The sequence below is a fragment of the Manacus vitellinus genome, unplaced genomic scaffold, assembly GCF_001715985.3.
Source record: "Manacus vitellinus isolate BGI_N305 unplaced genomic scaffold, ASM171598v3 scaffold_66_pilon, whole genome shotgun sequence".
NCBI lineage: Eukaryota > Metazoa > Chordata > Aves > Passeriformes > Pipridae > Manacus > Manacus vitellinus.
Window position 1 is genome coordinate 711,119 of NW_021940729.1, and position 18,566 is coordinate 729,684.

Below are 18,566 nucleotides of genomic sequence, written 5' to 3' on the forward strand. Positions count from 1 at the left end.
ATGCTTTTTTCCCAATTGTATCATCCTCTGCCATTAGGGAACACAGGGGACAAACATGTGGCCTTCCTCCTCCCCACCTCTTCCAATAAATGCCTGATTATGCAGCTGCTGCACAATAGCTGCTGATGCCATGGGACTGCACAATCACACCAAAGAATGGGAGTCTCTGGGCAAAGTCTCATCTCAGGCACCACCTGCCAAAGCCTCAGCTCTCCCATTCTGTGGGCACAGAAAGCCACTGGTGGTGGTAGCACGGAAGAGGTGAAGATTATTTTTGTGGCTTCCAATTTCTTCCATGTAAGATTACAGTGGACACAAGAAAATTGACTCTCTGTTAGAGTGTGTATATTTAATAGCTGTTGTTGAATTCATCATTCTGAATTATTCCAGCCTTTCTGCCCCTCATCTAATGTGAAGGTGCATACCTGATAACTGCACTCACCACTGGGCAACTGCAAGCAGCTTAAGCTTCTCTCATGAAAAAATTAGCGTACAACAGATCCGCAATACGAAGCGTGCACACAGATGCAAAAAAAAAATGAGCAAATAATGAAAAGTGACGTAGAACGAACTGAGAATAAGCCACCAGCTGGCAGCCATAATTGTTCACAACAAAAAAATGTCATTGCTTCATAAATTATCACTCCAACCAAGCCATACCTCAGTCCAGTGACATCAACCAAGTGCTGGTTTTCTTCCTCTGTGACTCCAGAAATGCTGCTCAGCGGGGGTCACTGAGCCATGCACAAAGATCCTGTTGCAGCCAAAGGACATTTTACACCCCAGCAGACACTTATCTGGCTGCAGCTGTGAGACAATTTAAAAATAATAAACCAGTCACAGTTCCACCAGAGTGTCAAAACATGTTTCTCTGCAGAACTGGCAATACAGCTCAGATAACCACGAAAAAACATTTGTTTTCTTGCCTCTTGCACTCTGCTGAAATTGCCCAGGCTCCTCGGCTTCTTCTCTTTCCACATCACGACACACCTCAACTTCTCCTGTTGCCTTTTACATGGGAAAGGCAGAGAGGAAAAGAGGGAAGAATCGTCTTTCCAACATCCCTTCCAGTCCGTTGTGCTGTTTCCAGTGCTGGTGTTGTGGGTGTTACCCTCCTGCTCCCAGCTGCAAGTGAACAAAGTTAAACATTATTTATTGCCTGGATGATTATGTGCAAGGCAACTTACCTGGATCCACCACAGAACCAGATTAAATTGCAAAGGCTTCACTCCTATTTAACTGTTGGTAATTTTGTTAATGTTAAAAAAGCTCTTTCTCGAAGTATCTTCAGGAAGTTATTTTAAAAAAAACGGCTTTAAATTTCATACTGGAAAAGCCACACAAATTCAGTTGTGGGGGAAACAAAAATCATACACAGAAAGAACAGTTGCAGGAAACACAGTGATTTTCATCCTACAATGAAATTTGGCTCTCAACACAGCAATTATTACATATTTTCTCTTGATCTCTGACTCAGAAGACTAACCCTCAATACTGAAAAGTGAAAGCAGAAAATAAAGCTCTTTGGTAAAAGAAAAATTTCAAGAATTATTTTTTTTTCTCTTATGCCATTAATACACATTTTATTTCCCCAAATGACAGAATTCCCTGTGTTGTGCACAGGTAAATAAAAAAGCCAAGTTAACTTGGAGTAAATATACAACTCTGGGCTAAACCCCAGGTTTGGAGATCAAAATTCAAGTGCTGAAACAGCTTCCTCCCTCCTAAATAGAGGGAGTTGTGCAGTTGGAGCAATTTGAGCCTCTGGCAAGGAAGGGTAAGGGAGGCAGCACATGAATCTTGTTTCAGGTCTCCTGGAGGAAGCAGCAGTTCTTGTAAAAAATTGTTAATAATCAGGAGAGAAAAATGGAAATGGGAGAAAGAAAGGGGGTGTAACCTCCTCAGTGGGATGAAATGCAGAGGTGAGGTGGGGACTGAGAAGTTCCAGCACCCCCAGGGATGGAGGTGGGCACTCCCTGCCCTCCTTGCTGCTGGGTGAGGGCACAGGGATCAGGCACTGTCCTCTTCAGGGCCACTGCTGTGCCCCCTCTGCCCCTGCAGCACCCACCTTCCTGCCAGGGGAGTGGAGAGCCTGGAGTATTTCATAGGGATCCAGCTGGGATCCAGCTCAAGGTATTCATATTTTCATTATTCAGAGGTATAAAAATATCAGTTTGATCTGCTTTGGAAATCAACATTGCCACCTTCTTTCAGATAGAGTCCTGCTTCTCAATCCCCTAAAATCTCAGTGGCTCTCAGTTTTATTTGACTTCGTGGCCCTTGAAAGAAGTCAGCACCTTGAAGCTCTGCAAATGGGACCTGAACACTCCAGCCTAATGTTTAGAGCAAGTCTCAGCAGTTCAATTTCCATGGAAGTGTTTGTTTGGTTTTATCCTTTGTTAGGATAAAATGCTAGGCAACAATTTTAGTAGATTGAATGTTGCTGATGCCAAAGGGGGCAAAGAGCTCCAGGGCAAAAAGAGATGGTAAAAGGAGCAGGATGTTCACCTGATGTAGGTTGGCCTGAGCTTTTGTTCAGCTCAGGGGTTTAAACTTGAATTTTACCAAGAAACTTAAGCTGCATTTCCATATAAAAGGTGCATACACAGAAACTGTGGGCCAGATAAATAAATAGATAAATATTCAAATAGCATAATACATATACATATAGTTCCTATGGCCACATTTTTCCTTCTCTCACTAATTTTTCCATACAGCTCAGTTAGTGTCAAGCTACAAACCACACCATCCTGCATTTAACCTCAGCTGGAAGTTGCTAAGACCTGTTACAACACTTAGAATTGACCATCCCCATAAGTAAGGATCCCTTACACTGAGTAGAGCTTGCAGAAACACCCATTTAATATATGACCTTCACTTATAAATAAATTGATCACTTCAGGGCAAAGGAATTATAAAAAAAATTAAAATTGACTAGGCTTAATAAAAGAATACACTCTATAACTGCTTTTCTTGCTGAATCAGGCACTGCTGTTATACCAAGGTTTTGCTGTTTGTGTTTTTTCTTTGGTTGGGTTTTTTAAATATCCCTGTCAATATTTTTGGTGCATTAGGAGATGGTGTAAGCAGGGAATGGCAGCATCCCAACAAGCTACATCATAAATCACATGGTAAGTTTTCCTGCTTGCTTTTAAAACCTGGCCTTTGATTTCTAGCACATCTGTTAAATTCAGATTGTCAGTCAGCATGAAAGGAGGCCTTTCTCTCCTATTATGTACCTGGATTTTAGCACAGAAGGGCAGGTTCTTGTAAAGCCTCTTATGCTTCCCATTGTGCTCTCTTGGATCTGAGATGGCACTGCTGGGTGAGAGTTCAGCCAAAGTGCAGAATACTGGAATGTTTGGGATATGTCAGGATACCTGAGTATCTGGAATATATCAGGATACCTGAGTATCTGGGATATGGCAGAGCTGCTGTGTGGGAACAGGTTTGGAACGCTGGGAAGATCAGCTTTTGAGAGATTGGGATGAGCTGGAATCAGAGACGTTCAGATCATTCAGTCCCTGCCACTGACACAGAAATATTCCAGGGTTTGTGGTCCTTTCCAGAGCTGTGTGTGAGGAAATACCCACAGGCCTCGGGTTTTCCATCAGAATCTTTTGGTGTGTTGCAGGTCTGTTGTATGTGTTAAAAATCAAATCTGCTCACGAATAAATACGAGGGAAGAAGGTTTCTAACCAGAACACGGAGATTCCAGTTCAAACTCCACGTGGTGGTACTGGATTGTAAATATGTGTATTTACAGAGAAGATTGTGTGTTTGTACATTTGCCTAGAAGATATATTTACATGGGAGATTGTATTTTGTAGATTTGCTTGTGGCAGTGTGAGGCTGAAGATCATGTTAACAAAAATCCATCCTGCACGTTTTTATAACTTGGTTTTTGGGGGCAGTGGGACTACTCCCTCCCTGAGTTAGGCAGGGGACTTTTAGGCCCCTGCACCTGATCTGGGTAATTACTGGGGTTTTTTGGAGCCAGTAAAGACAAAAAGGGAGTCCCTGCAGCATCATTCACCCAGGCTGATGCCCCAGGAGGACCAGAGGTGCTCTGCAGAGGTGCCTAGTGCTATCTTTTGACAATAAAGGACCCTGGGGTCTGGAAATTAAGACATTTAACCATTTTGGTGCCTAAGGAAAGTCAGGTGAGATTAAACTCCACTCCCTGCCATTAAATTACAGTACCCATAGCAATAATCTCCTTTCCAAAGCAACATGCCTGCCCCAGACCTTCAAGAAGCAGACAAAAATATACTCTCTTGCCTCTAGCAATAGTTCCTCTTGGCCTCTCTGTTTCTGAGTACCTCAAGTCATCTTCCTCTATGATAGGAATGCAATTTAAGCCATTTGGTCACTTCAGTTATCAGAAAATTACACGAAAACAAGCACAGTCTCAGGTGGAATAATAAGTCTGGAGTTCCTTACGTGACATCCATATCATGATCACAGTGCCTTGAGGTCTTGAAAGGAACTGAGCACACTTCAAACTATACAAAACCAAACCAGGGTTGGGGTTTTTTGGTGAACAATGCAAATTAATTTTGCTTCAGGTGAATCAGCTGTTTAGTGGCTGCCACATATTCACCTCCAGGAAAATTTGGCAACAATCAGCCAGATGAATTTCAGCCCCGGGTGACACATCTGAGTACCCTGGTGGGGACATGAGGGTTCTATAAATGTTTTATATGTAATGAAGAATTTATATATGATGGAGAATGAGTAAGTCCAACTCACTTTAAGTTCTAATTGGCCATTCACTCTTTTAAGATGCTTTGGAAGGCCCAAGGTGTTTTTTGAGTTTGTTATTTTTTTTTAATAACCTTAAGAGGAGGAAGAAAACATTTCAGATCATTGAAAGTCGGGCTGCAATGCTTCAGTGAGAGAGGATACAGCTTTTCAGTGATCACCTTTCAATTTATATCCTCAAACCTTTATCTGTTCCCTCTATTCAAAACTCATAAATCAGAACTTTGAATGCTTCATATTTCCATTAAAAAAAAATCAACAAAAAACACCTCAAAAATTCTCCTGGATGTTTTTACCTTCCAGAACAGTGTTCAGGAGTATCAATCATTTCAGGATCTATCAAATCAAAAACATTGCCACTAATTGAAAAATACTTCACTTTCAGAAGCACAGGATTACTTCAGAAACCATTACTTACAGTAAGTAATATTTATTTATGTTAGCAACCCTATTGTTTTCACATCACTACTCCTTGCAAGTGAGTATTGTAAAATATGGCCTCTAGTAAAAAACAGAGAAAAATTGTATCCTGTGTGGTTTCATCCCCCTCCCACCCAGCCCAGCTGATGGGACAAAAGATGTATTTAATTTGTACAATTCTAGATATCCCAGAAACTCTGCAGGAAACCAGATTTCTCTCTTAGCTTTGCTGTGTTAGCCAGGGACCACATTAATAACAAAAGTCGGGCCAGCTGCTGCTCTCACACCCTCAGTGCTGGTGGGGGAGGCCAGTCCTGGCCTGCAGCAGCTCTCCAGGCTCACTCCAAGTGCCAGGTCTCCTCCTGCATCCCTCTGGGAGACAGGATCCGAGCAGATCCCAAGCTTCCCTTCCCAAAAAAGCAGCCAGATCATGGGTGATGAGCCCTGTGCCACAGACCATGTGCCAAAGCAGTGCTGGTGCAGGGCCCTCCTGCTCAGTGCAGGGCAGAGCTGGGAGGCAATTCCTGACGGGTTCCAGTTTGTTTCCCACCAGCTCAGAGCACTGCCCTAGACACAAGTGCAAACCAGGGAAGCCCAAACGTGTGCTGTAGACAAAGTGTTCCTCTGAAAACCACCTCTGAACTCAACATTGGTGACAAAAATCACGGCATCGAGTTTAAAAGTAATTTAAAGAGGTGAACAGAGACCCTGCACTGATGTGAGCAACCCAGTCTCGTGGCTGCCTGCACACCAGTGAGGGGCATGGCTGTTGTTAATTAAGAGATTTAGATTTTGATCTAGATTTAGATTTAGCTGGAAAATAAGCAGCAGTGGAGTTGAAATCCTTCAAGTTCCCTCTGGTGTGGAGAGTAGCCCTGCCCTGACCCCCCAATATTTCCTCTGCAGCACAACCACCACAGCCATCCACCAGCAGCTCCCTGTCCCCTACAAGTGCCCAAACCAGCCTTCCCAATGGGAACACCAGATATTCCCGAAGTTCCCAAAGCTCCTTTAGAGCCAGTGAGCAGCTCTCAGCAGTGATGTGACCTGCAGTTTGTCTTATCCCCCCCCCCAGCCCTTATGGGAGCTGCACAACCTCAAACCGGTGTAGAAGAGGTGAGATTCTTAAGAAATGGAGTGAGCAATTTAAAAGGCAGGTTTAGCAACACTCACAACAAACTATTAAAATGGAAATGCCTTTAAAATTGTGCTGCTTCATAGTTTGGGCACTTACAGCTTTTTTCTAGCAGCCCTTTCTCAAACTCTTGAATGCATTCCACGATGCTCCAGTGTTTCAGTCAGCTGACAGCACTCACTTTTGTAGCATGTGATGCCCTGAGGTGACAATTAGCCCCCCCGAACACAGACAGGCAGTTCTGCTCTGCAAGAGCAATGAAAGGAAGCACAAGCCTATTTCCTCCTACCTGTATTTCCCAGGTGGAAGGGAGGAGAACAGTCTGGCAGGTGACTGGTTTGTAGGAGCTTATCCCCCCTCCACTTTTGTGTGGGTTCCAGTCACACCTTGAGCCTGACTTGTTCCTCCTTCAGCACTCGTGGTAACACATGCCCCAAGAGCAAATCCACTGCTGGGAGCACAGTCCAGAGGAAACTCAGATGATCCAAATGGTTTCTTCCCACCTGCAGAGCAACAACATGAGCAGTCAGCAGCTGGCTTTCCCAGCATCAGTTATGGAAACTTGGCTTTCTGGTGCTTCCCTGGGACTAATATAATCTTTAACCCACCCCAGCAAAAGCTGTCCCCACCACAAGGCTATCAGGAATCTCTTGCCTCTAGCAATAGTTCCTCTTGGCCTCTCTGTTTCTAAATACCTCAAGTCATCTTCCTCTATGATAGGAATGCAATTAAAGCTATTTGGTCATTCCTGTTGTCAGAAAATTATATGAAAACAAGCACAGTCTCAGGTGGAGTAATAAGTCTAGAGTTCCTTATGTGACATCCATATCGTGATGTCACGATGCCTTGAGGGCTTGAAAGGAACTGAGCACACTTCAAACTATACAAAACCAAACCAGGGTTGGGGTTTTTTTGGTGAACAATGCAAATTAATTTTGCTTCAGGTGAATCAGCTGTTTAGTGGCTGCCACGTATTCACCTCCAGGAAAATTTGGCAACAATCAGCCAGATGAACTTCAGCCCCAGGTGACACATCTGAGTACCCTGGTGGGGACATGAGGGTTCTGTAAATGTCTGGAGAATTAGGAAGTCCAGCTCGTTTTCAGCTTTACTTGGAACTGGCCATTCACTCTTTGTCCTGATAGCCTTGCTTATGTTGAAGTACACAGCACATCCCAGCACTGCTCAGGGCACGTTGCAGGAGACTTGTAAATACACCTTGTCTTTCCAGAAGGCACCAGCTGTTCTTATGCTCATTGTTGCCTTTTATCTGATGGTGTTAAATAAAGGTGACAATTCCCAAGCCATGATAGCAAAAGGGCAGTTTGTGTTACCCAAATGAGCAGCAGACAGAAAAATCCTGCTAAGAAAATCTTCTCTTGAACTGACAGAAACTGCTTTATCTCCTGAGCACTCTGGTGCTGCTCCCCATGGCTCACAGGAGCTGTAGTTCACAGTTCTCCATCTGTGCTTAATCCAGAGCACCAAGAACATTTCTAGTTGCCACCCACACCTGCACTAGGTAAGGAATGGGCTGCCACCCTAATACAGTGGGTACATGCACTCAAATAGGAACCCCTCCCAAATGTCCCCACAGAATATGATCAAGATTTACATCTGTGCTGTGCCCCCCTGGGCCTTATGGACCTGTTATGAAGTCCCATGGTGTTTCCTACCAGCTGATGGGGAGAAGCATCCCAAACATTTCTGACTGCTCAGCAAAGGGATTCTTTCAGTTGATCCCATTTATGTGTCTCCCCAATGACCAAGATCACACCTGCCAGGGGAAAAAGCTTCTTGTAACACATCCCAGGTATTTCCATCACCTTTCCTGAGGTCTGCAGGTAAGGGGTTGCTTAACTCTGATGAAATCAGGCATGTGTTGCACATTTATTCTGTTTGAGCCTTAACATCACCCCGAGGTATTCGCTTTCAAACATATTTTGACATTTCTCTCCAGCCTTGCAGGATTGTCAGCTGCAGCAGAAATAACACTGGAGCTGAAATTTCAGTCTGTTTTTCAAGTTGAAAATTTCCAGGGCCTGGGTTTTGTTTAAACTCTTAAGCACCAGATGTCTGTGTTCCCTGAGCCAGCCATTATTTTAGAAACATCAGCAATGGCTACCAGTGGGGGTGGTCCTTTTTCACAGTGGCTGTGACAAAACTGGCCACTGTTTAGGGTCATCCTCTCATCTGACCTCATGTAGGTGCATTTCATAGCTAGACCAGAGGAGAATTTGTGCTTCACCAAAAATGAGGTAACTGGGGATGAAAACAGAGGCAAATCCTTATGGCAAAATTAAGAGTTGGACTCTGATCCTTGTGGGTCCCTTCCAACTCTCAAAATATTCTGTGATTCTGTGAAAATGGCAACACCCACTGCCACTGCTCAATGCTGAAGTGCTCCTTGTCAATTCAAAAACCCTAAACATTCAATCTCCTCAGTGCTGAGCCAACCTGAGGTAAACTGTTGTTGAAGTTTCCCCTACATCGGAAAACCCCGAATCATTCCACTGTTTTGATGTTCTCCCAAAATAAAAAAAAAAAAAAGATGATGAGCTCCACCTAAAAAATCTGAGACTTTCCATCTTCTCTCACACAGACAAGACAGCCAAATTGAGATTGCCCCAGCACTGTTCATTCTGGCCTTTCAGAACTTTTAAGTATTAAGACTTGGTAACCCAAGCAACTTTTCAACGTGCATTTTGGATGTAGCATTAAATGCTATGTATAACCCAGCCATAGGAGTGTACAGATGCCAAGCTATGAAAATTATCTCCCTGCTCTTTGGCAGACTCCACAGGCAGAGGGATTAGATTATATTCTATTTCTTTCTGGTTTAAAATATATTCAGACAACTGAATGGCTTTTCATTTAGTGCTTGTCCTGCAATTAATTTCTCACATCCTTCCTTTCAGTCTTGGGAGGCTTTTACAGAGTCTGGTGCATTGTGCTTTGTCCTCCCTTGTCCTTCCATTTTTGGGGGAAGGAGGACATTCCTATTGCCTGTAACAATCAGTGTATCCATCGAGGGCTTCTTATTGCTGGAAGCTGTTTGTCAGCCTGGCATCCCAGCTTTTCCTAGGAACAAAGAGAGTGAAAGCTTTTCCCCCTCTGCCAGCACAGCCAGATTTGAAGGCATTGCAGCAGAACCTCGACAGGCACGGATGAGAACAGGTCTGCTCAGACCAGTGCAATTTTATGCCAGAGGAAGATCTGGACATTTGCAGAGACTGGTCCCTTTGCTGTGAACTGTGAGCCACAATTCCTGTAAGTGATGGGCCCAGGGTGTACCTGAGCTCTGAAGGGGCTGTGGTGATGGATGATGCTTTTATGTGAACACCGACTTAGCAAGAGGCCCTGTGACGGTGAACATGGCAACTGTTTACCTCATTTGTCAGAAAATGGCAGAAATCTCTGAAAAAAACTTGGCTCCAGAGGCTCTGAATCATTCCTTCACTACTAATGGGTGTCATTTTTTTCCAGTGGAACTAAGCCACCGTACAAAGCTATTGCTGTGAAAGAGGAGGCAATATTTTAGTTGGCTACTTCCTTGTCAGGCAGTGGAAATCATAGAATTGCTTGGAAGGGACCTTAAAGGAAGGGACCTTAAAGATCATCTTGTTCCAACCCCCCTGCCCCCATGGGCAGGGACACCTTCCACGATTTCAGGTTGCTCAGAGCCCCATCCAGCCTGGCCTTGGACACTTCCAGGGATGGGGCAGCCACAGCTTCTCTGGGCAACCTGTGCCAGGGCCTCACTGTCCTCATGGTAAAGAATTTCTTCCCAATATCTAATCTAAAGGTACAATAACCTTTGCTAGTGAGTAGGAGCAATGTGAACCATCTCCAAAGCACAGGCTTCGGCTCCAAAGGCATTAAAATCCTGGAGTGCCCAGGAGTGACAAACACAGGGCTTCTGCTGCCAAGCACAGTGTGATGGGAGACTGGAGTGTAACACTCTAAGTGCACGTGGCAATCAGCACTTGTCTTCCTTAGGAAAATGCAGGTGTTTTCTGTGGAACCCCAGCCATCTGAAGCAGTGCCTCTCACCTTTCCTGGTCCAACCATCAATCAGTCACACGCCCTGGGGGAAGGGCACCTTTCAGCCTCTGTCCTGTCAGGGTTTGGTTTTGGGGAGAGGCTGTTGGTTCAGCACCAGGCTCAGCCAGGAGCTTGCAAAACACGGGGTGGATGCTTCCCACCTGTGAGAGGCTTCCAGAGCAGAGTGGGGTCTGTGCTGCTGGCTCTGCTGTTCACATCCTCCCACGGCTTTCTGCACTCGGGAGAAGAACTGGCAGGAAATGGAAGCTACTCACAGGAGCAGTATTTTAGCTTCTGTGCAGCACAGAAACATCCATAAACTTTTTTTATGGTCTTTGGATCCAGCAACTCCAGTAACTCTTGCTTTAGCTTGGTGACACTTCTGATTTTGCATTAACCTTGGAAGAAGGATCTGCCCAGGAGCAATTTTGGGACTCTAAAGTAGAGGACAAGAGTAACTGGCTGATGGGTCTGACACATTTAAAACTGCCCTGGAGCACCCAAATGGCTGCTCTACCTGCTTCATCTCTAAACATTTATATTAAAATAAATAAATAAATAAATAAATCTGCATCCTGTCAAACAGTCTAGTGAATTAAATTATGCAGATTTTAGGTTGGTAGAGCCTTTCATCAGAGCTAAAGCACACAAGGCAATCCACAGAAACAACTGAAGGTGCTCTGAAGGATGTAGGTGCCTCCCAGCCCTGACACGCTCTCACGCTCTTCAGATTCTCTCTCCCCAGGTATTTTTTAAATCAGTTATAACTAAGTCTCCTGAGACTCTCTTCTAGGTAAAAACAACTCAATTTAAACTTTAGGCTGCTTGCAGACTCACAAGAAGCAGGTCTGCATGTTGTGTTAGTGTGCATTTCTACCAATGTCGAAAAAGGACAGTGACAGAACAAAACAACGTACATTTTTTGTGTATTTCTGACATGAATAAGGCTGTCTAGGCTGTTTGATTGTTAGAAAGCAATCAGTTGTCCAACCTTGAAATAGGTTTCATGTGACTGAGTTTTGGCTTAAATCCTCAGAGTTTAGTTGTGAGAAAACTGCATTTTTCTGCCCGGGGGTCCTCCCTGGCTGAGAGTACTGTGAGAAGTGCCTAAATCTGAATGAAGATAATACAGTTCTAAATCTGAATTAGGATAATACAGTTGTGCTACAGCCCAGGTGACTGCATACCTGACCTTGCACTGTTGAGCACATCTATTGCTGCAATTTTAGTAAGAGTTTTGCTGAGGTGGAAGTTGAGATTCAGGTCTCTGATGGGTGAAACACTAAATGTGCTGATTCCCACAGATATTCTGCTGCCTGAGCCACATGTTCCTTTATACTTTATACATTAATGGAATGCAATATGTATAATGTAGCACATAAATTTAGGATTACCCATCATGCAAAGAACTCTGGTGGGAGAAGTTAATTAAGTGCTGTTGCTATTGGATACCCAACAGCTTGTATTTGTACCATTACCAGTTGCCTGCTGGAGCAAACAGATGCATTTCTTTAATTTATTACTATGATTAGTGATCTCAAAAGCTTTCCCCTAGTTGGGCTTTCAGCCAGTTCAGCTGGATGGCTGGATCCCAGAGCCAGTTACACACACTCTGCACAAGGGGAAGTTGGGGCAGATTTAAAGCATTTGTTGTGTGCAGGAGGCACTGCAAGCAAAAAGAACTTATGAAAACTTGGAACACTTCTGTGAGGAAAGCACATAAATGTATTATTTATCCACATATATGTGGAATAGAAGCACATTTTCTCATCATATGAAAGGAACAGGGACCAGAGTTCAGACATGCACCCAGACCTCAGAACAATGTTTTGCTCAGCTTGATACAAACAGGGAGAAACAAGCTTAGCCTCCCTGACTATACAGAATAAAAAGAGGAGAATGCAACTATCCACAGCACAAAATTCACTCTGCACCAAACAGAACTGATGAGGGAAGGTACAGGCTTCTTAACACCTCCTTCATGCTTTTCCTTCCTCTTTCTTGCCTCCCCAAATCAAATCCACGACTGAGAATTCTGCAAGTTTTCCTTTACAAGGAAATACTTTGATGTTGTGTGCTCATGAAACATTTGTGGTTTATGTCTTCCAGAAAATCATATTGATGTGCCTCAAGATGGGAGAGGTAGGACCAGACTTCAAGGAGCAGCTTTCAAGAAAAATCAACTGAATTACAAGAGGAGGGAAAAATTAGGGATAAGCAGGAGAGAGAAAGACTACAAGAGGAAGATGGAGCAAGTCACCTGAAGACAAACATCATTCAGACAATTTCTGTAAGGAAATGATATGGAAAGAGTCTCCAGGAGAGAGTAGTCTGTAAGCAATATTTTAGTTCTAGACCAACAATATTATCTCGGAAAGAAAGCACCATATTTGAGAAAATGCTGAATAGGAAGAAAATTAAGTTGCTCTGGCAAATCCACACAAAGGTGGAAAAAGATCACAAGACAAACCTGTGGTAGATAACTTTTTTTTGCCTCCCCATCCATCTATTGCCATTTGAGCCTAATCTAAGTGTCAGAATACTGAATGTGAGTTTTTCCAAAGTTCTCTGGTGAGCATTTTGTCACAATGGGGTAGATGCTGGCAATCCTCATCACTGTTAACCATATCTACCATATGCATTGCAAGGTAAGCAAAGCCCTTTCAGTGAGTGCAACTGCAGGGTAGCAGTTGCTTCAACCTTAATGCACATTTTAAGATCATTGGCAGTGATTCTGCTAAGACATCAAGCAGCTGAGCACATCTCAAGTTCAGGTTCACACACCCTCTTCAAGAGGGGAGCTTTATTAGGAAGCAACACAGGCACCCAATTCCACCCTCACACTCCTTGGAGATGAAAAAGAAACAAAACAAAACAAAAAAATTGGCCAGCTGTGTATTTCAAAAGCAATAATACCATTTTCTCTTTGCTTTACAAGACAATAGTCCAACTCTCTCAGTCACTGACTGGCTTCAGAGTTTACACCTCACAAATCTAAGAATTCATTTGTGAGCCAGAAGGACAGTGATGCTACCACAGAAGTACTTGGTCACCAGGTTGCAATAGGGTGACAACTTTCCACAGGACAGACTTATTTTAAAATCCCCCAGTATCAATTACGTGGGCAAACCCTGTGAAGTTCAATTATTTAAGCTGTATATGTGGAGAACCTGGCAGTGGCAACCAAACAGAGGAGTTCATCTGGAAGTCATAACACAAAGCCCTGATAATGCCAAATTAATCCTTCAGGCCTAATATTTTGCCCTGTAAATCTGAATAACTTTGAAGTGACCATACATTCTGCTGTACAGCCAACACAGGGGACACGTGGTCAATGCATAATAATCAAGTTTTCCTTTTGGACCTCTTTGGCTGAGTGAATTTTATTCTCCTGTTGAACTTAAAAAGGGACACTATTCTGAGTGATCTGAACTAATTCATGGCTACTGGAGTGCAGGATGGTACCTGACTAAAACCAGGCAGGAATAAGTTGTGTTGGAGGACCCAACAAGGCTGGAGATCACCAGAGTGCCCAGCCTTCAAAATCTGAGCAGGATACCAGCATGCACAAGCCCCTTTTCTTAACAAACCAAGTCCTAAACTTGCCTGGTGTCACTGAGCAAGGACAGGCCACAGCTAAGAGAAAGAATTCAAATGCCACAGGGGGGAGTGCCACCCTGGGGGCATCAGACTCCATCCTGTCCTAGCTGAGCTTGATGCCTGGCCCATTCTCACTCATCACAGAAGCTCCTGAGTGAACAACTCAGCTTGTAGAGCCCCAGAGGGGCTGCCCCAGTGCAGCTGGGCTGTTTGGCACTGTGAGTGACACAGCACTTCAAATAAAACAGGGCCGGTATTTTTTTAGACCTTGATTCACACTAAACCGCAGAGATTCTTCTAGTTTTTCAAAAAGAATATGTCCATCAGGGCACTGCAAACCCTTCCAAAAAGAATATGTCCATCAGGGCACTGCAAACCCTTCCAAAAAGAATATGTCATCAGGGCACTGCAAACCCTTCCAAAAAGAATATGTCATCAGGGCACTGCAGAACCATCCAAAGCACTTCGGCTGGGAGCAAAAAGGACCCTCAGCAAAGACATGCTGTAAGTACCTTGCAGATCCTGGCAGACAGTCCAGAATGCTCTCTCCTTGAGGATGAGGGATTCTGCAGGGCAAGGGTCTGTGCTCCCGGGGGTGGGAGAGCTGATCCTGTGAGCTGGAAGGTGGTGCTCTTAGTGCCAGCCCACAAGGAAAGCAAAGGAAACCAGGGAGCTGGAGGCAATGCTATCCATGGCTCTGCCAACATCACACCTTCTCCACACTCCCTCATTGTCTTCAAGGACAGTAATCCCTGCAGACACTCAAAAAAACACATATCTACACCCAAAAAAGTGCATATCTAGAGTAATCAGTCTCACCTGGGCACTTTGCAGTAACTCTTGGCTTTTTTCCCTTTTTGCCAGCACCTACTACCATTGTGAGGTGAAGACTGCCACACAGAGAGCTTTGTAAAAAGCTTATGTTCATGGAGGAATTTGTATTAGATACTGGTTTGTGTGACTTACTGTATTTTGTAAGGGTTTTTTTCCCTCTGGGAATTGTGTGTTATAACTGAGCAGTTTTATGCTTTCCTTCTAGTACACGTATACCTTGTAATGGATGTGCTTTTCTGTTTGTTTGTTTTCTTTTATGCTCTATACAGAGCCAGTTAATAGGAGGTAGATACTCTCTGGCTGAAATTCTCATTTTGCCTCCCAGTTAATTTATGGATAAATCCCTGTTGTAGCTGGTGAAGTGCAGTTCACCAAATGTGTTCTTAGAATCACCTGATAGTCTCTCTATTTTAGCAGAATACAAGATCCTGAGTAAGACTAATGCTAGCTGGGCCTTAAACTCCAGGGAAATAGTGCACTTCATGTGATTCCCTACCTGCACTTCTCCCTCAGTGTTTGGGACACTGTAGAAGAGCACTGGCTGCACAAACAGTCCCCTCAACACCTCAGCCATCTCTGTAGCTGGGCTCTGATACCCCCTGCTTTTACTTCATCAAAATCATGGTGAACCAGATAAACTGCAATGAACTTTTCACTTTTTTCCTGCAGAGACCGGTTCAAACACAACCTTTCTCTGTAAGAAAGAATCTGCACTAAAATAGATATATTTTCCTCCGTGTCCATCCTGATCTGGTTGGAAAAATAAGGGATCTAAAATTAACATTTACAGCCTATGTTACAATGACAGCTGTCTGTCTCAGTGGCTGTTAATGACCCTCATGCTCCAGAAACCTCCTTCCTTGTCCAACTCATTTTCTCTCTTCAGTTTTACTGAGAACTCAGTGTCCAACTTCTTAATAATTGCTGTGTATAACGTAGGACATAAAAAGATAAGTTATAAAGCTTGTGCAGGACTTGGTGTTGTAATTAACCATCTTTTGTGCCTGGTTATCAATTTTACAAAAACAGAGTGAAAACAATCCGGCCTCTCAATGTCTACTTCAGCATATTGTAGCAGCTCTTTTAGATAACTGTTTTTTATAGTTTTACTGTAATTTCTGTATGAGGACTGTCCACTTGAAGAAGCAACAGGTCAAAATGATTTTTTAGAGTCAGTTCCATTTCACCACCAGTGATGGTGTATGAAAGGTATAAAGCAGCAAAAACAAAACCTCAGCCACTCGCCAGGAAGAAACACCTTTTCTCAGCCTCAAACAATCCTCTTCTGCAAGACAGGCATTTCTTCTAGTCCTCCTTTTACAAAAGTAGTAAATCACTAAGAATATATACAGTACAATAGTCTATTTTAATAGTCAGCAGACAAACTTTAGGCTAATTAAGCTAACTAGAAATTTTAGGGTTGCAGTGATTTCTCTTTATCAATACATTGACAATAATACTGTTTACATAACACTTGATGTTTGAAATCAGTACGTGCCAGTGTCCAGTGATTTGCTAATCTAGTTTTGGATCTAATCCTGTCCTATTTTTTGCAGCATTCTCTGACTTCATATTATGAATCATGTTGTCTTTCTAAAGTGATTGCCAAGTAAACCAAAAATGTGTTTTACACTGCTATTGCACTGCTCTTGTCTTTATATACAGTAGTTTTTATAAAGATGTCCTTAGGTTTTAATAAATGAGTGTAATGTAAACTAATCTCTGTAATAAAACTTGCTTTAGTGTTTCAAAGGCTGTCTGGAATAGCTGTAGAGATTTGAGCTTCCCTGTATTTCAATAGCTCCAAAATCTATGGCTTCCTTTCCATGTGCAGGGAGATCCCCAGACACCAGCACTCCATAGTGTATTTAATACACAGAATGATGCTTGGATGGGAGACGGGGGGAAAGGGCCCCAAAAAACCAAACCACACCACAAAAACATGGCTGAGGCCACTGCATAAATAAATACACAGTCCCTTTAGTCTGCACCATGTTTCCAGAAGTTTCTACCACCAGATATTTAAGAGGGAAATGTGAGATACTGAACAGAGGCTGCTAAGGAATAAACAAAATCTTCCCACGACTCGAGGCAAGCTGAGAAGAAACTGCAGCTGAGCAGACAGAAAGCAGCATTTTGACTTGCACCCCCCAAGAACTCCATCCCCACGTGGTTGTTATGGTGGGTCCACCTCCCCCCTGAGGCAAACACAATTTAACTTGCTCTGTACAAAAAAGCAGGACCAGAAATCCACAGAAAAAAAAAAACAAAAAAACAAAACAAAACAAAACAAAACAAAAAACCACAAACAAAAAAACAAACAAACAAACAAAAAAACAAAAAAAAAAAAAAAAAAAAAAACACACAAAAAAACCCACAAAGAAAAAAAAAACCAAAAAAAAACCCAAAACTTTTGTTCCTGCCAGGTTGGAGGATTTGGACAGATTTTCCAGAAAGATTTAGGTTTCCTAAACACACTGTGCTCTCTGGAGGCCCTTTGTCACCTGTTGTTTACAGGAATCATTCCAGATGTTCCCACAACACCAAGGACTGAAATTTCAGCTCTCACATCGGTAAAAAGGAACAGTTCTGACCCAGCTGGATAAAACACACACACAAACCCAGATAAAATAACCAGCAAACGACTGCTGCTTTCTGCTGGCAGCTTTGCTGATACTTCAGGCTGTGCCTCCCTCCACCCACTCCTCAGGGAATGTCAGTACTGCACTTGGGGTGCCCAGCTCCCAACGCAGGGCACAGCCAGGGATGAGATTCCAGAGGGGATTCTCACCTCTTGGAACCGGTTCCTTCCCTCAGCAGAAACAGTTCTTTCTCTTCCCTGTCCTGCTGCTTCCCCAGCGTGTTTTCCTCAGCTTCTCCTGTCCAGCACTGGTCCTCCCTGGCTCATCCCAAAACCTTGGTGTGCAGCTGAAATCCTGGCATTTTACAAAATTTTTTCACGTTAGAAATCATTCTTTCAGTAACAGATCACTGACCTCAGACTGTGCTGTAGAAGTGTACCCAAACCAGTCAAAACTACAGAAATTTTAAAGGCAGATTTTAACGATGAGAAATCCTTTGCAATGTCATTTATTTCGTGTTCCACAGTTCTCTCCTGCAGCTTCTATAACAAGGTGTGTCAGCTCAGAAGTGGAAAAGGATCATTTTCATTACAGCAACACTTCAGTAATTCTTTGGGGTTTAGCAACAGTAAGAGACCATAATTGCATCCCACTGTGCTAAGACTTATGGAGACATATTGCAGAAAGAAAGAGGACAAAAAGCAGCTTTAAAAAACACATCAATATGTAAAATTACAAATAATTGCAACCCCTTCTCAAACTGCACTTGCAGTTGTGACAACAGCTAAATGTGCAAGACAAATGAGAAGGGAAATGGTAAATGGCCATATTGGGTGTGTTGCAGCTCCCTTACCAAGTTTCAACAATTTCTACAGTGTGCTTCTAGTAATTGAGTAAGAATTATATTGAACACATTATGCTCAGCAGGAACAGCTTTCATATACCAAGGAGCAAATTAAATACCTCTGGAATTGCCATAGAAGATGTTAAAATGCTGATAGTGACTTACAGACTGTCATTACCAAGCCATTATCACCAAACTAAAACAAGCAGGAGCATCACAGCCAGTTCCTTTAAATTGTTTGTTCTGACTAGAAAGCAGAGACTGACCTGATCTGCTGGTTGTTCACATGTACAGAAGGACAAAGAAGGAAAAGATACCCAAGTTTTGATATTTATTTCCAAGA

At 43.2% G+C, this 18,566-nt stretch overlaps 1 protein-coding gene across 1 annotated transcript in view; it reads left to right on the forward strand.

Moving 5' to 3' along the window:
• Window positions 1–14,563, forward strand: part of SHISAL1 (shisa like 1) — a 97,980-nt gene extending 83,417 nt beyond the window's left edge. The window contains exon 5 of the mRNA XM_029963977.1: window positions 12,473–14,563. Coding sequence (XP_029819837.1) covers window position 12,473 — 1 coding nt within the window. The 3' untranslated portion in view covers window positions 12,474–14,563. The remainder of the gene's footprint in view (window positions 1–12,472) is intronic.
• The last annotated feature ends 4,003 nt before the right edge of the window (window positions 14,564–18,566 follow it).